Here is a 22,532-nt window from a genome sequence, read left to right as displayed (position 1 = left end):
AATGTGGTGGAAGAACTGGGAGAACTGAAAAATGTGAAGGCATGGTTTGATATCAATAAGCTATCATTAAATCTAACTAAAACTATGTTCATAATTTTTGGCACTAGCAAAAAAAAATCAAATTTTAATCAATTAAAATTAGTGGTATGGAAATAAAAAGAGTATACGAAAATAAGTTCCTGGGGGTAATAATTGATGATAAACTTTGCTGGAAATCACATAGGCCTATAAATAGTGTAAAATCAAAAATGTCCAAAACCCTATCAATATTAAGTAAAAAAAATTATATCTTCTGTCAAAGAGCACAGTTTTTGATGTATAATCAGAATCAGAATACTTTATTATCAATGTACCTGGGTACTGTGAGATTAGAGGTAGCATCACCTCTCCAGTGCAAGATAAATAGCAGTAGTGCAAACAATAAGAAATACAAGAAATATAAGTAATATAAAAAATATAAAAAATGTTAAGGTGCATTTGAATCGGTTTTTTTTTTTTTTTTTTTTTTTTTTTTTTTTTTTTTTTTACAGATGACAGTATATACATGTGTAGAATATTGTAGAATATTGCACAAAGTCCGGGAGAAGTATTGCACAGTTTAAAGAGACAGTAACGAGGATGATTCACATATTGTTCAGGGTGATTATGGCTTTGGGGTTTGTTTTTGACCTGATGACTCTGTAGCGGGTCAAAAACAAACAGACTAAAAAAAAAACAGCTTTTTTTTTTATAACTCACTCATAGTTCCATACATGACTTATTGTGGGGAGGTATGGGGTAACACCTATAAAACAAATACAAACCCTATTTTCTTATTACAGAAAAGAGCTTCCTTTAAGGATAATTCATAGATCTGACTGTTATGAACCAACAAATAATCTCTTTATTAAATATAATACTGATATAGTAGAGTAGAAAACTGTTTTATTTGCCTTTAAAGCCCAGCAGAAACTGCTTCCAAACTGCATTCAGGACTTGTTTCAAATAAAAGAAACCCGCTATGACCTGAGGGGGAAACTCATGTTTGAGATGACTACAGCAAGAACAAATATTAAAAAGAGATGTAGATCAATTAAGGCAAGATAAATATGGAATAGTTGTGACAATGACCTAAAGATGTGCAGTTATATCTTCAAGTTTAAGAAAATGTTTAAAGAAAATATTGTAAATAAATAGAAAACACTATAACTATAAAGTATATTATCAAAAACATTCTAGAATGTGAAACTTCAATTTTATATTTTGTCTTATTTATTTTTTGTCTTCTATATGCATTGTTTGTTTCCATGGAGTAATGCTAATGTTTCATATTTAAGCTGATCACAAGATAAAAAGGGTAGGCACTATAAGCTACGGCTTCAGCCTACACCTTTTCGGCAAAAGCAATGTTTATTTTACTTTTTCATTTTGTTTTGTAAAAAACATGTACAAGACTGAAATAAAGATAATTCATTCATTCAACGAAGGCGGGCGACATCGAGTCCGAGTGGACCATGTTCTCTGCCTCCATTGTCAACGCGGCGGCTCGAAGTTGTGGACGCAAGGTCTCCGGTGCCTGTTGTGGCGGAAATCCTAGAACCCGGTGGTGGACACCAGAAGTACAGGATGCCGTCAGACTGAAGAAGGAGTCCTACCGGGCTATGTTGGCCTGTGGGACTCCTGACGCAGTAGATGGGTACCGGCAGGCCAAGTGAGCCACGGCTCGGGCAGTCCTAGAGGCAAAAACTCGGGTCTGGGAGGAGTTCGGGGAGGCCATGGAGGAAGACTTTCGGTCGGCCTCGAGGAAATTCTGGAGGACCGTTCGGCGCCTCAGAAGGGGGAAGCAGTACTCTGCCGGCACCGTTTACGGTGTGGGTGGGGAGCTGTTGACCTCGACTGGGGACATTGTCAAGCGGTGGAAGGAATACTTCGAGGATCTCCTCAACCCGACTGACATGCCTTCCACTGAGGAAGCAGAGAGTGAGGACTTGGAGACGTGCTCATCCATCACCCAAGCCGAGGTCACTGAGGTGGTTCGTAAGCTCCTCAGTGGCAGGGCACCGGGGGTGGATGAGATTCACCCTGAGTACCTCAAGTCTCTGGATGTCGTAGGGTTGTCTTGGTTGACACGCCCCTGCAACATCGCATGGAGGAAGGGGACAGTACCGCTGGAGTGGCAAACCGGGGTGGTGGTCCCTCTTTTTAAAAAGGGGGACCGGAGAGTGTGTTCCAACTACAGGGGGATCACACTTCTCAGCCTCCCCGGGAAAGTCTACGCCAGGGTACTGGAGAGGAGATTACGGCCGATAGTTGAACCTCGGATTCAGGAGGAACAATGCGGTTTTCGTCCCGGTCGTGGAACACTGGACCAGCTCTACACCCTCCGCAGGGTGCTCGAGGGTTCGTGGGAATTTGCCCAACCAGTCTACATGTGTTTTGTGGATCTGGAGAAGGCATTTGACCGTGTCCCTCGTGCCGTTCTGTGGGGGGTGCTGAGTGAGTATGGAGTCCGGGGCCCTCTACTAAGGGCTGTCCGGTCTCTATATGATCGAAGCAGGAGTCTGGTTCGCATTGCCGGCAGTAGGTCAGACTTGTTCCGGGTGCATGTTGGACTCCGGGCTGCCCTTTGTCACCGGTCCTGTTCATAATTTTTATGGACAGGATTTCTAGGCGTAACCAGGGGCCGGAGGGGATCCGGTTTGGGAACCTCAGGATTTCATCTCTGCTTTTTGCAGATGATGTTGTCCTGTTGACTTCATCGGACCGGGACCTTCAGCATGTGCTGGGGCGGTTTGAGGCAGAATGCGACGCGGCAGGGATGAGAATCAGCACCTCCAAAACCGAGGCCATGGTTCTCCATCGGGAAAGGGTTGCATGCCTTCTCCGGGTGGGTGGAGAAGTCCTGCCTTCAGGTGGAGGAGTTCAAGTATCTCGGGATCTTGTTCATGAGTGAGGGAACGATGGAGCGTGAGATTTACAGACGGATCGGTGCAGCGTCCGCAGTTATGCGGTCGATGTACTGGACCGTCGTGGTGAAGAGGGAGCTGAGTCGAAAGGCGAAGCTCTCGATTTACCGGTCAATCTACGCACCTACCCTCACCTATGATCATGAACTTTGGGTAGTGACCGAAAGGACAAGATCGCGGATACAAGCGGCCGAGATGAGTTTCCTCCGCAGGGTGGCTGGACGCTCCCTTAGAGATAGGGTGAGGAGTTCGGTCACCAGGGAGGAGCTCGGAGTCGAGCCGCTGCTCCTTCACATTGAGAGGAGTCTGCTGAGGTGGCTTGGGCATCTGTACCAGATGCCTCCTGGACGCCTCCCTAGGGAGGTGTTCCAGGCATGTCCCTCCGGGAGGAGACCCCGGGGAAGACCCAGGACACGCTGGAGAGACTATGTCTCTCGGCTGGCCTGGCAGCGCCTCAGACTCCCCCCGGAAGAGCTGGAGAAAGTGTCTGGGCTGAAGGAAGTCTGGGCATCCCTGCTGAGGCTGCTGCCCCCGCTACCCGGGAACGGATAAGCGGAAGAAGATGATGATGATGATGATGATAATGAAAATGAGTGAATGAGAGAATAATAATAATGCAAATGAATGAGTGGAAGAATATTGCACTTGAGTGGATGGAAGAATATTGCACAGTATGAGGTAGCTTATTGGTTTAGAAAGTTCACAGCTTTGAGGAAGGAGCTGTCCCTGAGTCTGTTTGTTCGGGTCCGTATGGACCTGAAGCGCCTGCCAGAGGGCAACAGGTCAAAGAAGTGGAAACCGGGGTGGGTGTTGTCCTTTACAATGTTCCTTGCCCTGCTGAGGCAGCGGGAGCTGTAGATATCAGACAGGGAGGGCAGAGGGCAGCCGATGATCTTCTGTGCTGTGTTTGGCACCCTCTGCAGCCTCTTCCTGTCTGCTTCCGTGCAGCTGGAGTGCCACACTGTCAGGGCGTGGGTCAGCAGGATCTCGATGGTGGAGCGGTAGAAGGCCACCAGCAGCTGTGTGTTCAAGTTCTCCTTCCTGAGCACCCTCAGGGAGTGCAGCCGCTGCTGAGCCTTCTTCACCAGTGCAGTGGTGTTGACAGACCAGGAGAGGTCTGCAGTGATGTGGATGCCCAGGAACTTGAAGGACTGCACTTGCTCCACACAATCACAGTTGATGTACAGGGGGGCGGGGGCGGCTCTGTTCCGCCTGAAATCCAAGATGAGTTCCTTGGTTTTGGTGATGTTCAGTGCCAGGTTGTTCAATCGTTTCCCCCTGTGATCAGCCCCACCATCGTTGTGTCATCAGCAAATTTGACAATGATGTTCTCTGGGTGGGCGGGGCTGCAGTCCGATGTGTAGAAGCACACAACCCTGAGGAGAGCCAGTGCTGAGAGTGCGGGAGGAGGAGAGGTGAGGACCGAGTTTAACACGACAATGAACCAATTATATACCATATTTAAAAGAGTTACAAAAAAAATCAGTTTTAGTTCATATGGTTTATTTGCTCAGTAGTTACGACTCAGACACCAGTAGATATAAACTCTAGTACCTTATTGTACTACCTAATGATAAAACAGACAAGGATTTCTGTAATGATATAATCTGGACAATAAACAGGTCCTCCACCAACCACTAGGGTCCAGATCCAGACCTGCAGGTCCTCTCTAGCGAACTGTGGTGAGTAGATGATATGAGGTGGAGCTGGACTCTGCAGGGATTTCAGAGACCAGGATTCGGTCCACCTGCCAAACCTCCGTGGGGGTCAAGCACATCCAGCTTTATTTATCATTTTTTCATCCACATCCGAGTTAGATTCATCACTATCAGTATGTTTCTGTTTATCCAGCAGAGGTATTTGTGCTGAAACAGCAGCTCATCTTCATAAATGTTGGTCTTCATCTCCCTCTGCTGGACAAAGGTGGAAGTACATCAATGAGAAACTGTCACTGAGCAAAAAACTCACAGATCGGATGATTTTTCAGATCAGCAAAAAAATAAAAGTTTTATCTTTTCGTTTGTTAAAACTTTTAAATTATTGAATTGAAATATATAAAATCAACTTAAAGTGCACAAGGCATAATATGTTCTTTTTAACATAATTAATGAAAAACAACTTAAAGTGCAACTTAAGAAGGCAAGTTGTCTTGCTTGAAACATGGATGGTGTAATAAAGCCGATGTCCACATCATCATACAACAATAAAATACTGAAAGCAAAGAATACCTGAGCTCATAATTTCAAATTCTTTTTCTAAAAATCAAGGACGTCTACATCGTCTGGGGAGAGTCTGGACCTCTCTGCAGTCACTATGCGTTTCCACTAGCAGGAGTTCAAATCTGTCGGACAGGAATTCTCTTACGCGCCTTTATGTTGGCAATGTTAAATTCAAACACTTTTATAAGTGGTCAGATGGGGGGGGGTTTACAGGCAGGGGATCAGTTTTTCCACCGCAGGCGAGGCCAAGATCGAGAGTGTGATTAAAGCAGTGTGTTCCTTCATTTATGGATTCTAAACGAGAATTAAAAGCTAACTTAAACATCCATATGAATGTTAAAGTCACCCACTATGATGAATGTATCTGTACTGATCAATAAACCAGATAGGAAACCTGAAAACTCAGACAGAAACTCTAGATCAGCACCGGCAGGGGGCCGGCACACTACCACTGACAAAACTGGCTGCTCTGATTTCCAGCTCTCTGACCACATCTCTAAAAGACAGGTTGTCTCCTCCTCAGACCACTCCTGCTTTGCTGCATACAGATTCATTCTTATTTGAAAATGTCTCCGTCTATTGCTATTGCAGTTGGTCTTAATAACTCTGCCCCCTCCGCTTACGTAAGCGGTTCTTTCCTCTAGCCCAGCAAAGAGTTGGTGCTTCCTTGGAACCGGTCTTTCTGGGCCGGAGCCAGTTTGTTGTCTGTGGAAACAGAAAGCTTGGTTCCAAACTCAGCACTGGCCCAAAACCAGCCCTGGAACTGGTTTGGTGGAAAAGTGGTAACAGAGAGTCACAGAAACATCAAAGAGAAGCAAAAAACAAAACGGACTGGGACAAAAAGTCAGTCCGGGAGTCGTACACTCACTCAGGCCACCCCTACTCGTACACTGCACACTTAATAGTGCTCATCCATCACCCAAGCCGAGGTCACTGAGGTGGTTCATAAACTCCTCAGTGGCAGGGCACCGGGAGTGGATGAGATCTGCCCTGAGTACCTCAAGTCTCTGGATGTCGGGCTGTCTTGGTTGACATGCCTCTGCGACATTGCATGGAAGAAGGGGACAGTACCGCTGGAGTGGCAAACCAGGGTGGTGGTCCCTCTTTTTAAAAAAGGGGACCGGAGAGTGTGTTTCAACTATAGGGGGATCACACATCTCAGCCTCCCTGGGAAAGTCTACGCCAGGGTACTGGAGAGGAGAATACGGCCGATAGTCGAACCTTGGATTCAAGAGGAACAATGCCGTTTTTGTCCCGGTCGTGGGACACTGGACCAGCTCTATACCCTCTGCAAGGTGCTCGAGGGTTCATGGGAATTTGCCCAACCAGTCCAAATGTGTTTTGTGGGTCTGGAGAAGGCATTTGACCGTGTCCCTCATGCCATTCTGTGGGGGGCACTCAGTGAATATGGGGGCCGGGGCCCTCTATTAAGAAGTGTGCTCACACTTCTGCACACAACCACGAATCCATGCACACACATATGGGTAAGTAATGACCAAAAGCTCATTATTCTGTATCAAATTTATATTTAAATGCCATTAACCCAAAACTATATAATATTTTTTTTTGTCTGTAAATTATTTCAACGTTAGATTACTATAGTCAATTGCTGCTGATATTTAGCTGCTACTGATACAAAAAGTAAATGTGATTTTGGTCTATTAAATGGTGAAAAATAATTAAAATTGTTGATTACTGTTCCCCGAAACCCAAGAAGACGTCCTCAAATGTCTTATTTGAGGACGTCTACAGTCCACAATCCCAAGATATTCAATTTACTTAGAGAATGGGATGCTGCAGACATGGCTCAGAGGCTGAATTTCTAATTTATTTAGCAAAAAAAAATAAAAAGCTTGTTTTTAAGAAATTCAAGGCCTGTTTAAAATAGGTATTAGATGCCATAATAGGTCCCCTTTAAGGCTCCTATTTAGGTACCGGTATTTTACTTTTTTAAATCCCCAATCTGTAGCTCCTTCAAGCTAAGAAGTTGGAGAATGTCTCAGCTGCTGGTGTCTCTTCCACTTTGTGTTGCCTCATCTCAGATATTTATGAATGTTGTTGGTTGTACTGTTAAGTGTTTGTATGATTTGCACATTAGATTAGATCTTTATAACTATAACAACGAAATTACAAATTGCCATTAGTCAGTGCTAATACCATCACATACAAAACACTTTCACACAACACAAAATAAAACAAATAACTGATAAAAACCAATAAACAATTAAAATCATATCAGTTACAGTTTGTTTTTGAGTAGATTGAGTTTTGTTACAGCTGTAGGATAAAAACTGTCTCTAAATCGGGTTGTTCTTGTTTTTATTTCTCTGTACCGTCTACCTGAGGGCAACAGTGCAAACGGAGAGTGTCCAGGATGAGAAGAGTCCTTATGCCCATTGCTATATTCTTCAATTCATACAGCTTACTAAATCAAATTTAGGTTTCACTTGTTGTGGGACATGCTTAAGATGTTTGCATAATATACAAATGACAAAAAGACTTGATACGAGATAGAATTTATTTCTCATGTTTATGCCTGGAGAATTAAGATATTTGTGGTATACACAATGGTCGAGTCAAACATTTACATTTTCATCAGAAACTCCCTACACAAAAGAGGTTTATAAGAGTGTCATCATTAAGTAAATTAACTGAAAAACCATAGCGTATGGTACCAGAAATATCACAACATTTCGAACGCTGAAATTGACATTGACAATGAGCTAGGACAGCATGATATAATACTAATATACTGATATAATGTGTGTCCACTGATAATTCTCTCTGGCCACATCAGATATCTTTTTTGGCCAGCCATAACGTGTTGTTGCACATTTTACTTGATCCTCTTCAGAAGCTCTTTAATATCTGCCTCAATATCAGTGGTGAGGAAATTTCTGCTGTAGCGTTTGTAAGGCTCCCCATCAGCAGAGATTAGGAACTTCTCAAAGTTCCAGGATATGTCATTCCTGCACACTGGACTCCAGATGATGAACTTTGGATCAGTCATGAGAGCCACGGCATCATCGGAAGGGGACGGGAGTTTTTCCTTCAGATAGACAAACAAGGGGTGGGCATCCTTTCCATTCACATCCACCTTCTCGAGGAGCTGGAAGTTTGGTGTAAAGCCATTCCCTGGACGGACATACTTCAGACAACTCAGGATTTCTTCGTTCTTACCATTTTCCTGTTAGACACAAACATTAAGACGGTTAAATCTATTATGTACCTCAACTGAGAGCAGTCTGGAAATTACATTGATAAGCACAAATTAGGGCCAACGGTTGAAAAGAGTATATATTTCCTCCAGTTAGTGCTTTTGAGTGCAATTTTTTACTTCAATGCATTACACGGTGTGCATTTAGTTTATTCTTTTTCAACACTTTGTTTGTCACTTGGTAGTATTTATTTTGACTTAAAATTTATGTGAACAAGATTGACAAATTCACATATAAGAAAAAAGTTATTCTCATTTTAAAAGCAAAAAAAAATAACAATTCACATGAAATGATTGAGTTCACTAATATCTGTGATAATTGCACAATCTGAGTATTTCTGAAAACCTTTTCCCGTTAAAACTTCTTATAAACAGCATTTTGAATTGTTTCGGTAAAGCATAGTATGATGCATTTTAGATTAGGAGAACGATCAATAAACTCAAGACGGACTGAAAACACGTGTGCACCCAAAATAGTAGCCTGCCCTACAGCACGTTTGCGTTTGAGGTGGTCCAGACTCCAGAGTCTTGGACATATGATGAAATTCGATCTAAATAGTGAAGTTGATCGGGGAAACAGGACTTACCTGATGTCCAAACTGATTGCAGGGCACGCCCAGGATAACGAGTCCCTCTGCGGAGAAGCGAGAGTGAAGCTCGTTCATCTGAGTGTAGTCCCTGACTGTTGTTCCTCACAGGGACGCCACATTCTCAATGAGGACAACTTTCCCCTTCAGTGCAGAGAAACTAAACGTTTCTCCAGACAGAAGCTTAGCTGTCAGCTCGTAAAACTTTTTAGCATTCCCTGCCATTTCAAGAACTTATTCTGTGTTGGACGGAAATGTAGAAAAGTCAAAGAAAATCCCGCCCAATGTATTTATCTACTAAAGGCCAATTTTACTTGGAAGTCCAGCCCCCTTTGCTTTATTATGGGCGTGGCTTTATGAAAATGTACACATCAAGGCTTGACCCACTTTTACATTTCCCCTCTTGACGACATAATTTCCTATCATAATTGTTGAATATTAAAAATAAGAAAAGAAAAAAAGCCCACTTAAAACTCCATTATAATATACTGTTAAGTCTAACTGTTGCAGTGCTATAACTTTAACAATAGGGTTAATGTTAAAGAAACAGAACACACTGTACAAGATGTACTTACTACCTGTTTAACTTCATTATTATGCCAGGCCACTTTTTGTAGTTAGTATTTGTATCACTGCACAGTTAAGTTACATATAAAAGTAGCAGAATTTGCATCTAATTAATATCACCAGTTTTAAGTCCCAGCGAGAACATTGAGAGTCAAAAGTCAAAGTCAAAGTCATCTTTATTGTAAACTTTTCATAAAATACAAGAAATTGAAAGTACGTTTTCCTCTTGTCCGACATGAAATAAATAAAACAAAAATAAATAAGATAAAAATAGTCGTGCAAACAGATTAAAATTAAGTTCAATAGTTAAAATACTATATACAAAGGGTTTTTAAATGTTTTAAGGCGGAGGATGGGAGTGTGGGGAGAGAGTTCAGCTTCCTGACGGCCTGGTGGATGAAGCTGTTTGCCAGTCTGATGGTGCGAGCCCGGAGGCTCCGGTATCTCCTCCCAGAGGGCAGGAGGCTGAAGAGACCTTGTGAGGGGTGGCAGGGGTCGCTCACAATCATGGTCCCTTTGCGGATGAGGCGGGTGTCATAAATGTCCTGAATGGAGGGGAAGGGGGTGAGTGAGGCACCGATGATGCATCCAGCTGCATTGAAGAAGAAACGGTATATAACTTCTGAAGTGGCTGCAAATTGTATTGACATTTTATCACACCCCTGCACAGTTTTTACCTGCATTGTGTGATTTTATTGTTGATTATTTTAACAGCAACCTGAAGTCAGCCATTGTGGCTCCATTTAAAACTAAAACAGTATATGGTATGCCACCATCGAGAAGTGAAAGAATCAAACAAATGAAAAAGAAATGCAGAAAAGCAGAAAGAAAATGGAGGAAAACAAAATGAACCATCCACGTAGATATTTTTAAACCTCATCACACAAAAAAACATAATCTTAAATTACTTTTTAAAACAATTGATGTTTTAATAAACACAAGTCCTCCATACCAGCATCAGATGCTGCATGTGAGGACTTTGCAGACCACTTCAGAAGTAAGGTCAATCCTTTTAGATCTAGCCTTTTATCTCAACAAAATGTTGTTTTTTTTTAACAGATCTGAAGTATTGTTTTTACCCGAGGAAAGACTGGAAAGTTTTGTCCTGGTTGATGCAAAGATGCTTGGTTGAGTTTTCTCTCAACTAAACCCAACAACCTGCAAAATAGACCCCATTCCCACATCACTTTTAAAATCATTTCATGGTTTTTTTGAGTGTGAGCTTTTAAGCATAGTAAATTGATCTCTTCAGACGGGTGTTTCCCCTGCTGTTATGTGGTGTAGGGGTAGTCAAAGGGACATTATAAAACAAACAAAGAATCTAGTGTATATTAACTATAAATCTGGACATTATTATTATTAGTTTTAGTCTCGCGCAATAGTCTTAATTTTGGCCCGGTCCTGCTCCTTCCCGTGTATTGACCATTATATTAGTAGAGGAGCTGCACCAAGAAGGGCAGCCCTCTTCATTTGCATAATGAGGCAGATATGCATAAAGATAAGTAAAGAGGAGATTAGGGAATATAAAAACAAGGAATGTATGTATAAAACAAAAAATATATGTTTCCATACAAAAATGTACGTATAAGGAAAAGTCAAAATAAAATATATACATTTCTTGATGAAAATGCACATACAAGGAAAACCACAAATATAACATAAATATAAATATAGGATGCTCGAGCCTGGGCTGGTGCGTGCGTGTCGTGCCAGCGAGCCAAAGTCCACCGCTATACTAAGGCCCCTTTGGCACCGTTTACCGTACCGGAGAGGCGATTCGACCACGTGAATGTGGACTTGGTGGGCCCCCTGCCACCTTCCCGGGGATATACTCACGTTTTCACCATGGTGGACAGGACCACCAGGTGGCCGGAGGCTGTCCCTCTGTCCTCCACTACGGCAGCGGAGGTGGCCCAGGCTTTCATCGGCTGCTGGGTGGCCCGGTTCGGGGCGCCAGGGGACATCACCAGTGACAGGGGTCCGCAGTTCACCTCGGAGCTCTGGACGGCGGTTGCGGATCATCTCGGGGTGAAGGTGCACCGCACCACGGCTTACAACCCCAAGGGGAATGGACTTGGTGAACGTTTTCATCGGGACATGAAGGCTTCTCTGCGGGCCAGCCTTACGGACAGCAACTGGGCCGACCGCCTGCCCTGGGTCATGCTGGGTCTTCGCTCTGCCCCCAAGGAGGACCTCCAGGCTTCGTCCGCCGAGCTGGTGTATGGGCAGCCTCTCCGGGTCCCGGGGGAGTTCCTTCCGGACGCCACTGCCCCTTGGTCGGCTGCTGCTCAGCGGTCTGCGTTCCAGGACGTCGCCGATGCCCTGAAGCCCATTCCGACCTCTCACCACTGCCTTCCCGAGTCCTATGTCCCCAGGGACCTGCCTTCTGCTAGGTACGTTTTCATTCGGCATGACGGACATCGGACCCCGTTGAAGCCCCCCTATGACGGGCCCTATCGGGTTTTGGAGTCGGGGGCTAAGAACTTTGTGGTGGACATGGGGGGCAGGCCGGAGCGGGTCGCTATAGACCGGCTCAAGCCAGCTCTGTGGATGTGCCGGTGCATTTGGCCGTACCTCCGCATCGGGGGCGGCCCCCGATTTCGCCCCCGGTTGCTGCCCCGCCCCTGCTAGCGGCCCGTGATCCCCCGGCTGTGAAGCGTAGCCGTTTCGGCCGTTTGATCCGTCCCCCGATACGTTGACGGGATTCCGTTGGACTGTTCGCTGTTAGGGGCTATTGTTTTTTGATGATGTGGTTTTGTTGCACTTTTCTGTGGGTGAATTCTGGGGGGGCTTGTGTGGTGACCCACATCTATGTACTGTGAGAGACATTCACCCAGGTACTGTGCCTTTAAGGTCTCGGGGAAAGAGTGATCGAGTGGAGTACTTCCGTTTCCGGTTGGTGCATTGTTGTTATGATTCCGATCATGCATCTGTAATGCTGTGAGGTGGGAGCATGAAGTAAAACTTACTCAAACGCACCAGAGTGTCTCGTCTCGCTGTTTACCACCCCACAATAACATATTTAAAAATGATCTCAGTTTTGGTTCCCCATAGTCCTGCACTGCAGCCTTGACTTTGGTCTAGACGCCAGCAGTTCCTTATCTGGGCAGTTTCCTCGTGCTGACGCCCTCATTGGTTATTGGTTGGTTGGTGGGGTGGCTTCTGGTGGGGACAGATACCAACTGACTTTTCAGTAGCGCCGAGACAAACTAAAGAAAATTAATAAGCGTAGCAGCTTGAAGTCTTCTCTCTCTCATTTTTTTATTCAATTAAATTCATTTCAATTCAATTTTATTTATATAGCATCTATTACAACAGAAGTTGTCTCTAGGCGCTTTCCAAAGACTCAGAACATGACCCCCGAGCAATTATTACATAAACATAACATAAATAAATGGCAGGTAAAAACTCCCCTAGTGGGAGAAAAACCTTAAGCCAAACAATGGCAAGGAAGAACTCCCCTTTAGGAGGGAAGAAACCTTGGCAGGACCTGGCTCATAAGGGGGGAACCTCCTGACGCAGGCCGGCCTGGTAGAGCGGGAAAAGAGAGAACAGACAGAGAGAATGAAGAACAGAGAAAGGAGAGATACAGACACAATGGCTAACTGGTGCACTACAGGGATGACTAAACAGATGTAGACAGCAGACACTGAGGTGGTCAGAGGGGGGGGGGGGGGGGGGGGGCAGGCCAGGATGTCAGCAAGCATCTACCACACATCCACACAGACAGGTGGAAGCAGCAGTGGGATGATCAGAGGGGGGGACTGCAGGTCAGCACGCAGCTCCTGAAGCTCCGGCCTGCAAACATACACAAAAGAGAAAAAAGGGGGAGGGGCAGACCAGCACAACAAACTACAAGAACAATGGACAACAATGATTCAATTCAATTCAATTTTATTTATATAGCGTCTAATACAACAGAGTTGTCTCTAGACGCTTTACAGAGACCCATACCCAGAACATGACCCCCGAGCAGTTATTACATAAACAATGGCAGGTAAAAACTCCCCTAGTGGGAGAAAAACCTTAAGCCAAACAGTGGCAAGGAAAAACTCCCCTTTAGGAGGGAAGAAACCTTGAGCAGGACCAGGCTCATCAGGGGGGACCCTCCTGCCGAGGGCCAGACTGGTGGGTCAGGGATGGCAACAGCACAGCAGGCAGGTGGAAGCAGCAACGGGATGACCGGGGGTGGGGACCGCAGGCCAGCACACAGCTCCCGAAGCTCCGGCCCAATCAGCAAGTCCCAGGTTGGGGTGCAGGGTCAGGAAAAGACTTGTGCTCCGTAATGCAAGCTACAAGCCACCCATGGCCACCTGCAGGACAAAAGAGAGAAAAGGGAGGAGAAGGGGGGGGCAGCAACGGGATGACCAGGGGTGGGGACCGCAGGCCAGCACGCAGCTCCCGAAGCTCCGGCCCAATCAGCAAGTCCCAGGTTGGGGTGCAGGGTCGGGGAAAGACTTGTGCTCCGTAATGCAAGCTACAAGCCACCCACGACCACCTGCAGGTTCCGGTGTCCGGCAAAGGATGCTGCAACATGGACAAAAGAGAGAAAAGGGAGGAGAAGGGGGGGCCAGCACAAGAAACCACAGGAGCGACTCTGACACACTAAAGTTTACACTACCTAGAGATTTACCAACACCAGCTAGAGGTTTACTAAACACTAACTATAGGCTTTACTAAACAGAAATGTTTTAAGTTTAGTTTTAAAGGTGGAGGTGGTGTCAGCCTCCTTAACCCAGATTGGAAGTTGGTTCCATAGTAGTGGCGCCTGATAGCAGAACGCCCGCCCTCCAAATCTACATTTAGATACTCTAGGAACTACAAGTAAACCTGCACTCTGAGAACGGAGAGCTCTGACAGGAACATAAGGCACTATCAGGTCTTGCAAATAATGCGGAGCTAAGCCGTTTTGGGCTTTATACGCAAGTAATACAATTTTAAATTGGATTCTGAATTTTACGGGTAACCAATGGAGCGACGCTAACACTGGAGAGACGTGGTCTCTCCTGCTAATTCCTGTCAGTACTCGTGCTGCTGCATTTTGGATCAGCTGGAGCCTATTCAGCAAATTACTTGGACATCCTGCTAACAACACATTACAGTAATCTAGTCTAGAAGATACAAACGCATGAACTAGTTTTTCTGCATCACTCTGTGAGAGGATTTTCCTAATCTTTGCAATATTACGGAGATGGAAAAAGGCTATTTTACAAACCTGATTGACATATGGTTTAAACGACAAATCCTGATCGAAAATAACACCAAGATTTCTCACAGTTGCACTGGAAGCCATCGCAACACCGTCTAATCCCTTCCTAAGATGCTCTGGACCAAGAATGATAACCTCTGTTTTATCTGAATTTAGAAGCAGGAAATTTCTGGACATCCAGTCCTTGATGTCCCTAAGACATGCCTGAAGTTTAACTAACGGTTCTGTTTCATCCGGCTTCATAGACAAATAGAGCTGCGTATCATCAGCATAACAATGAAAATGTATGCCGTGATTCTGGATTATACTTCCCAACGGCTGCATGTATAAACTGAACAAGATTGGCCCTAGCACTGAACCCTGCGGAACACCATAACAGACCCTTGACTGTTCTGAAGAAACCTCATGTACATGAACAAACTGGAACCTGTCAGATAGGTATGATTTAAACCAACATAGAGCTGTCCCTTTAATCCCAACAACATGCTCTAACCTGTGCAGTAAAATGCCATGATCTATAGTGTCAAAAGCAGCACTGAGGTCCAGTAGAACCAGTATGGACACTAATCCCTTATCTGAGGCCATAAGGAGGTCATTCGTGACTCGAACAAGTGCTGTCTCTGTGCTATGATGCATTCTGAACCCTGACTGAAAGACTTCAAACAGATCATTTCTATACAAATAGTCACATAACTGGCTTGAAACTGCCTTTTCCAGAATTTTAGACACAAATGGAAGGTTGGAAATTGGTCTATAATTAGCTAAGGTGTCTGGGTCAAGAGAAGGTTTTTTAAGTAAAGGTTTAATTACTGCGACTTTGAAAACCTGTGGTACATATCCTAAACTTAGGGATAAGTTAATTTGGTCCAGTATTGTCATACCAATAAGAGAAAAAATATGTTTGAATAGACGAGTCGGGATGGGGTCTAACATACATGTGGTTGACTTAGCTCTATTAACGAGTGAGTGATGGCTGTGAATAAAAAATGGAAGAGGAGGAGAGAAGGGTGAGGGCACCTCGTTTTTAACTTGATATTGAACACAAATCACAGACCCAGCAGCACATATATCATCTCCTCCATGTTCAACATCTTTAGGGTTGTTGTCTTCTTTGTTTAGATCACACAATCAAGTACATCACAGCAGCTTCGTTCCAACACGCCTACTTCCGCTCCACATGCTCAATTGTTATGGAAAAGAAACTAGGCCAAGTTGAGTCGAGCTGAGATTAGTAGAGCCGAGTAGGTCCTAGTGAGAAGTTTCATGTAAATATGTGTGCTGTGTGGATATCAATTTGAGGATATACCTGATTTGTGTTTTTAGCCATGAGTGTGTCTGTTTTTATATGTTGGTGTTATTTTTATGTAAAGCACTTTGCTCCACTGAGTATGAATACTGCTATATAAATAAAGTTTGATTTGATTTGAAGGCACTGACTAAACAAGTTTCAGGGACTCAAGTTACTTAAGTCCTCTAGCTGAAATTTAACCTAGTATTTATTCAGGTTTTTTTAATGTGTTTGTTTGCGTCAGAGTCAGAGTCAGAGTAGGAGTCATTTTTATTGTCCCTCGAGGGGAAATTCCTTTAGCAGTATGGGAAACAGTCATCATACAAAGACAGACATACAAATAAGAACAAATAAAACATTAAAACATGACATAGTAACCATAATAAATGAGTAAAAGCAGAAGTACTTCCAGCAGTGCAGGCAGAATGATAAAAATGTATTAAAAATATCAAAATTTATGTGAATTGATCATTTTAACAGCGGTTGGTATAAAAGAAAATTTATACCTATTGCTATTGGCCTTGGGAAGCCTATAGCGCCGCCCAGAAGGGAGAAGGACAAACTCTTCTGACAGAGGGTGATCAGGACTGGCCAAGATATCTTGTGCCTTATTCAGGACTCGACCTTTGTAAATGTCAGTCAGAGAAAGCTGCTGAGTGCCAATGATTTTACTGGCTGCTCTGACAATGTCCTGCATCCTCTTTTTGTTCTGCACTGTCAGGTTGCCATACCACAATACAATACAGAAAGTTAAAATTGATTCAATAAAAGACTTATAAAATAACACCTTAGTGTTTTTCTCCACATTAAAAGTGTTCAATCTGTGCAGAAAATAAAGTCTTTGCAGGCCCTTTTTGCAAATGGCAGATGTATTGAGGTCATACCTCAGGTCCTTATCAATGATAGTGCCCAGATATTTATAACTCTCCACTGTTTCCACCTGTGAGCCCTTGTTGGTAATGGGAGGATTTGGGAGAGAAGTACATCTCCTCTTTAAGTCTATTTGCATGTCTTTAGTTTTAAGGACATTTAACTTAAGAAAGTGGTTATCACACCACTTTACAAAGTCCGTTAGAGGCGGTCCACTTGTAGTCAAGTCAAGTCAAGTCAAGTCAAGTCAAGTCAAGTCAAGTCAAGTCAAGTCAAGTCAAGTTTATTTATAAAGCACTTTAAAAACAACATGGGCCAAAGTTCTGGACAGGCGAATGGAAAACAAAAACAAAACACTGTAAAACATAAGACACATAAATAAAATAAAACAATCATGGTGAGTTAAATGCTAGCGAATAAAATAGGATAAAATAAAATATAAAAGAATAAAAGGATAAAATAAACTCAACTGTCTGTACGTTAAAGATTTCTCGCTTTCAAATTAATTTATTATGATCATGGATGTATTATAACCATGGATGTGATGATAACGCACCCCTGTTCTCTGCATAAATGGTACTTTCCAGAAAGTCCTGTGCGATGTATCATCTGGTGGTATTTTAATTTTTTTTGTAAGATAAGAAATGTTCAGTCGAAGTTGCGCTTTTAAAAACGCCAGAACAAACTGTTATAAACATGGTAGCTTGTTATAAGAAAAAACACGGTTTAACACACAGTGTAATATCAGCAGCAGCTCCGGCGGATGGTGAGCTATCACCCCCATGCCGGACTGGTTTAGTCCGGCCCTCAATATTCTCATAAGTACTGTATTTTTATTTTAACGGTAATTTGTTATATACTCTGTTCAGGAGTCCATACAAAAATTACAGTGCAAACAGGCAGTTATTCGATGGAAAAGATAACTTTCGCCTACAAATTCAAAGACGGACCCTACAAAAACTGTGGACAACTTTTCCAGGAGGCTATGCCGACCATAAAAGGGTAAACATCTAGGTATCCATTAAATACAATTCTTTTTGCATTGTAGATTTTTTCAAACAGCGAGTAGCAGTGTTTGTCAGCATTTTGCTCGGAAATTTTTACTTAAAAATTAGGCAGATATTTGAAGAAAAAAATAATAGAGGGGGAGTTGTAAAATGTTTGGCCACTAGATCGCGGTAAAGTCATTTTTAAAAAGTCAGCCATCATTTCTCAGCGGCTTGTCGATGTTATAATGCGTTAATTTTAAACGTTTCTTATTCCCATTGATGGTTGCCTAATGCTTATGGTTAAATGGTTATGGTATCCTTTTCCTGTTTTTTTTTTCCTTCTCTGTAAAGTTTTGCTGAAACTGCCAGGACCAACTTTGTGTTTTCCTCTGAGCATCATCACATATGATCAGGGGTGTGGTGTGTTTTGAATTTTTATATCTCATAGAGTAGCCTTAATCAAAGTGTAATAGATTGCCCTGCCCATTTCAGGTCTGGTGAAGTAGTCTCAAACCACACTATACAGGGCGTAACCTCCAGTTGGCCCCAGGAGCCAGTGTGTGAGATGTGTGAGGGGTCATGTGATGTGTTGTATGTAAGTGTTACTGTGCACTTAAGGCTATATAGCCAACTGAGAAATGCTGTCTGAGCAATGAATCAAATAACATTTTAGGTTTGTTTTTGTTGAATGCATTCTCTGACACCAAGCTGCCTGACTTGTCTCAATAACTCAGGGATTTCAGTTGTGTCAATCATAAAAACCTAAACATTGTTGTTTCTCCAGAGAAAAGGAGAGGAGCTGTGACAGTATGGTGGGCAGTGTCGCTGGAAGAAATTGTGGTATTTTTATAAAACGGTGCATCAGTTAAGTAAGAAAAGTGGACTCCAGTAAAACTGTCCCTGGAGGATGAGGGTCAAAGTGGTGATTCAGAGGAAGCTGTTATTGTCTCCTTTTAGCTCCACTCCAAACAACACAACGTGTTGGATCTGTCTGTTCAGATGTTTTCCTGTGTTCCCTGTCATTCCCGGTGTGAACTCATCCATCCCAAAATCTCAGCTCTGCTGGATCTGTTTTCCTGATATATGTGATACCCCACACTCTGACATCTTCAAAATGTAGTGGGGCTTGTTTTTTGACATCTTGAAGTGAGTCCAGCATGAGTAGGAGCAGTGAAACAAGGAGGACGATCCAGACATGAATTGTCAGAAAGTATAGCACTTTGGAGCATGTGGATGTTCAAGTAACGGGTAACGAGAGGAAGGTAGGGACCTTAAATGTTACTGAATGAGCAATGCCATGTACATTTGGTTTATTGTATTGTGCTTATTTTCAAGTCCACCCATCAACATAAAAAACAGTAACTTAATAATCACTTAATGTAATTTAAAAAAATCCAAAATATCATAAGTACAGCCAAAATTACATGATCTCAGATAATTAACTGCTATTTCTCTTTTTATGTCCCATTTTATTTTCTTATCTAAATCATAATCAACATTGAAATAGGCTACTGTATTTGGCACCCTTAGTTACTGTCTCAATATTACAGAGTCCACTACGGTTTAGGTGCATCTCGTAAACCTGCAGCAGAGCACATATGTGTATTGATTTCAAATAACAAAACTGCTCAGCCCTTGTTGATTACAAGTCTTCTTTTATGCCTTAGTGGCCTTTTTTAAGGAAAAAAATTGTTTACTGGTACGTCAGCAGTTAAGAGATTCATTTGAAGGAGGCAGTCTGAGTCCAGCGTGATCTCATTTGTGGTTCCACAGTGGAAGAAACTGACAAATGCTATCGGTCAGGAGCCGCTCTCTGTGTCTTCAAGAATTTCCTAAAGAATCATGGCTTTTTTCTTAAACTTACCTCCCTAACCTACATTTGTATCCTTTGCTTGTTTGTTCTTTAAATGCTTTGAGTACTTAACTCTTACAGCAGAGCTTCTTAATACTTTCAAGCTTAAATATTGCTCTTCACTTGGAAGTGATTTTGTATGAAAGCGTCCACTAAACGACTAATACATACCAAAATACTGAGGCTTGAATTAAACTGTATTATGATATCACTTATGCCATTTTCACTTACTTCTAACATTTCACTAATTCTCTGTCTGTGGAGTAAGTCAAGAGCTGCCAGCTATTAGAAGAGACTTTGAACAGTATTGGATTTGGAGGCAGCGCGTAAACCCGCCACAGCAACCTGATGGAATGTAAATAGAATTTAGTGATGGGCTCTTCCCAGCTTCACTTCAAAACCCCTTTGTTACACTTGTCTTGTTTTTCCCAAGCCAGCAATTAGTCTAGCAGTGGGTCCGGGTTCCTCTGCACAGCCACAGCCACGTCCTGATTTAAGTTAGAATAATTGGCATAATGATCCCAGCTCATTAGCGTGCAAGCCTCAGGATGCCATTCAGGGGCTGCATCAGAGCCCCGGAGAGTGCTCTCACACAGGAGGACTTGTATTTATTATCTAAAATTGGGAGACGCTGTCCACTGATGTTTTGCAATTGGGAGGACTTTCAAAAGTGAAGCTGACACAGGATAAGTGTCAGCATGGCTCGTCTCATCCTCTGTTCTTGGTTTTCTCACTTTCACCTCCTTTCAGCACTTCCTCTGGAGAAACAAACAAAACAAAAAAAAAAAGCTCAACGAGAACTTGAGTTAGTCCTGAGATGGTTGCCATGGTTGCTAGAGCAGCTCTGTCTGCTCCTTCAAATGGCTAGTACACACTCTAGGCTCCACTAAATCCTTCTTCACCAGTCTCTTCACAGCTTCAGAGCGGGGTGGGGTGACCCAGCGCGCCCACTTCACCTCAGCTCTCCAGCTCTGAGTGCAACAAACATTCAAGGAAGGCTGGGGATTTAGATCATAGAGTATTCACTCAAAAATGTAATACTCCAAGTAAGTGAATGAGGTCAGGGTTTGTGGACCCTGAAAAAGATGAATTGTCAGAAGAAAAAGCTTGATGACAAGTGGAATAGTGTTGAAATGAGGCATGTGTTTGCCCGTCTTCAGGGGCCGCTGCTTGTGTCACACTGTCATGAAAGCTGTGGGGATGTAGCTGGAGGAGGGAGTGCTCAGGAAATGCATGTCAGTCGGTCACTGGTCCTTTGGAGTGAATGATGACATCTTTACTGTGGTTCCATTAGAAAGTCATATTAAAACATTTAAACGGTAACTCTTGCAAAATCCATGTGTGGATAGAAGATACTTTTGCACTTTTTTGTTCCCATTCCTATTGCTTTGCTAAAGATAGTTCAGCTATAGTGCAACTGAGCGGAGTATGTCGCGATTCCTTGAGATGAATTTCACAACTTTTTACCTCAGCTGAGCTGTCAGAGTACTGAAGGAACATCAAAAGATTTCCTCGCGTGTGTCATAATGAGTGCCACCAGAGGAGCAACACAAAGAATATGGACGGATACTTTCACTTTACCCCAATCAGATCCTTGTGATGGTTCATAAATCCAGTTGACTCAGAATTCCTGCTGTGATTTCTGAAGAGAACCAAAATATCAGGAATAACCCTGTGTAAGCTTTCCCAAATACACTGGAAAATGTTTAATTGTGTGTGTTTTTACTGTTCAGTAGTTCTGACAGTGTCACTGAAAGCCTGATCCTCTTTTTGAAATAATATATGTTTAGATTTGTGATCTTTACTTATAATGATTTCTGAACCAACAATCTGTACATCAAGAGCTTGGTGAGGTTTACTAATCATCACCAAACTATTTATGTGATAACAACTCATTCACAATGTCTGACTGGGAGTTCACACAGTTGTTGTCGTGAATACAGTCATCAAATAAAAGGAAAGTTAACGCAAAAAGCCATTGTTCCCACCAGAAACAGCTGGTCCTGTGATGATTAAACGAGGCTGGAAGAGTTGATGATCAGAATCAGAATCTTTGTCATTGGACAAGAGTACAATGACATTTTGCGCAGAGCTATTCAGTGCCAAAAAAAGGACTAAAAAAGGTATTAACAAGACAATATAAATGTAAATGTTTGTATGTATGTATGTATGTATGTATGTATGTATGTATATATATATATATATATATATATATATATATATATATATATATATATATATATATATATACGGTATATATATATATATGTATATGTATATAACAGGATTAATGATCATTTATTATTGGAACAGCATTGGGGTATGTGCTGTTTTTCAATCTGTTTGTTTTTGCTTTTATTGTCCTGAATCGCCTTCCTGGGGGTAGCAGCTGGAACAGGCGATGTGCTGGGTGGGAAGAGTCCTCCAGGATGCTGCAGGCCTCCTTGTGGCAGCAGGACCTGTACAGCTCCTCTAAGGAGAGTGCAGCCGATGATCTTTTCTGCTGTGGTGATTATCCTCTGGAGCGTCTTCTCCTGAGCCGTGCTGCTGGGAAACCACACTGGGATGCAGTATCGCAGCACACGTTCAAATGGAGCATTTGTAGAAGGACTGCAGCGGCTCCTTGGACGTCGCTTTTCAGCAGTCGCAGGAAGTGGAGTCGCTGCTTTGCCGTCCTGATCAGCCCACTGGTGTTGGTTTTCCAGGTCGGGCCACCATCCAGGTGCAGGGCCAGGAACTTGGCTGAGTGATGTAGAAAGGTGGGGTCTTACTTTGACCCTCTGGAGATG

At 43.1% G+C, this 22,532-nt stretch overlaps 2 protein-coding genes across 2 annotated transcripts in view; one reads left to right on the top strand and one right to left on the bottom strand.

The window, feature by feature from the left end:
* Positions 1-7,668: 7,668 nt before the first annotated feature.
* Positions 7,669-9,247, bottom strand: gpx1a (glutathione peroxidase 1a). The gene is made up of 2 exons (XM_061728528.1): positions 8,969-9,247; positions 7,669-8,351 (listed from the first exon to the last, which is right to left on the bottom strand). The coding sequence occupies exons 1-2, from the start codon at positions 9,191-9,193 to the stop codon at positions 8,001-8,003; spliced, it is 576 nt and encodes a 191-aa protein (XP_061584512.1). The 5' UTR covers positions 9,194-9,247; the 3' UTR covers positions 7,669-8,000.
* Positions 9,248-17,812: 8,565 nt separating this feature from the next.
* LOC133449150 (testis-expressed protein 264) overlaps positions 17,813-22,532 on the top strand; it is a 50,349-nt gene continuing 45,629 nt past the window's right edge. Inside the window, 2 exon segments of the mRNA XM_061728282.1 lie at positions 17,813-17,904; positions 22,130-22,448. Of these exon segments, the coding sequence (XP_061584266.1) occupies positions 17,813-17,904; positions 22,130-22,448 (411 nt within the window).

The sequence above is a fragment of the Cololabis saira genome, chromosome 8 (assembly GCF_033807715.1).
Source record: "Cololabis saira isolate AMF1-May2022 chromosome 8, fColSai1.1, whole genome shotgun sequence".
NCBI lineage: Eukaryota > Metazoa > Chordata > Actinopteri > Beloniformes > Belonidae > Cololabis > Cololabis saira.
Note: the sequence above shows the minus strand (reverse complement) of the source record. Positions and strands in the feature narration are given on the sequence as shown.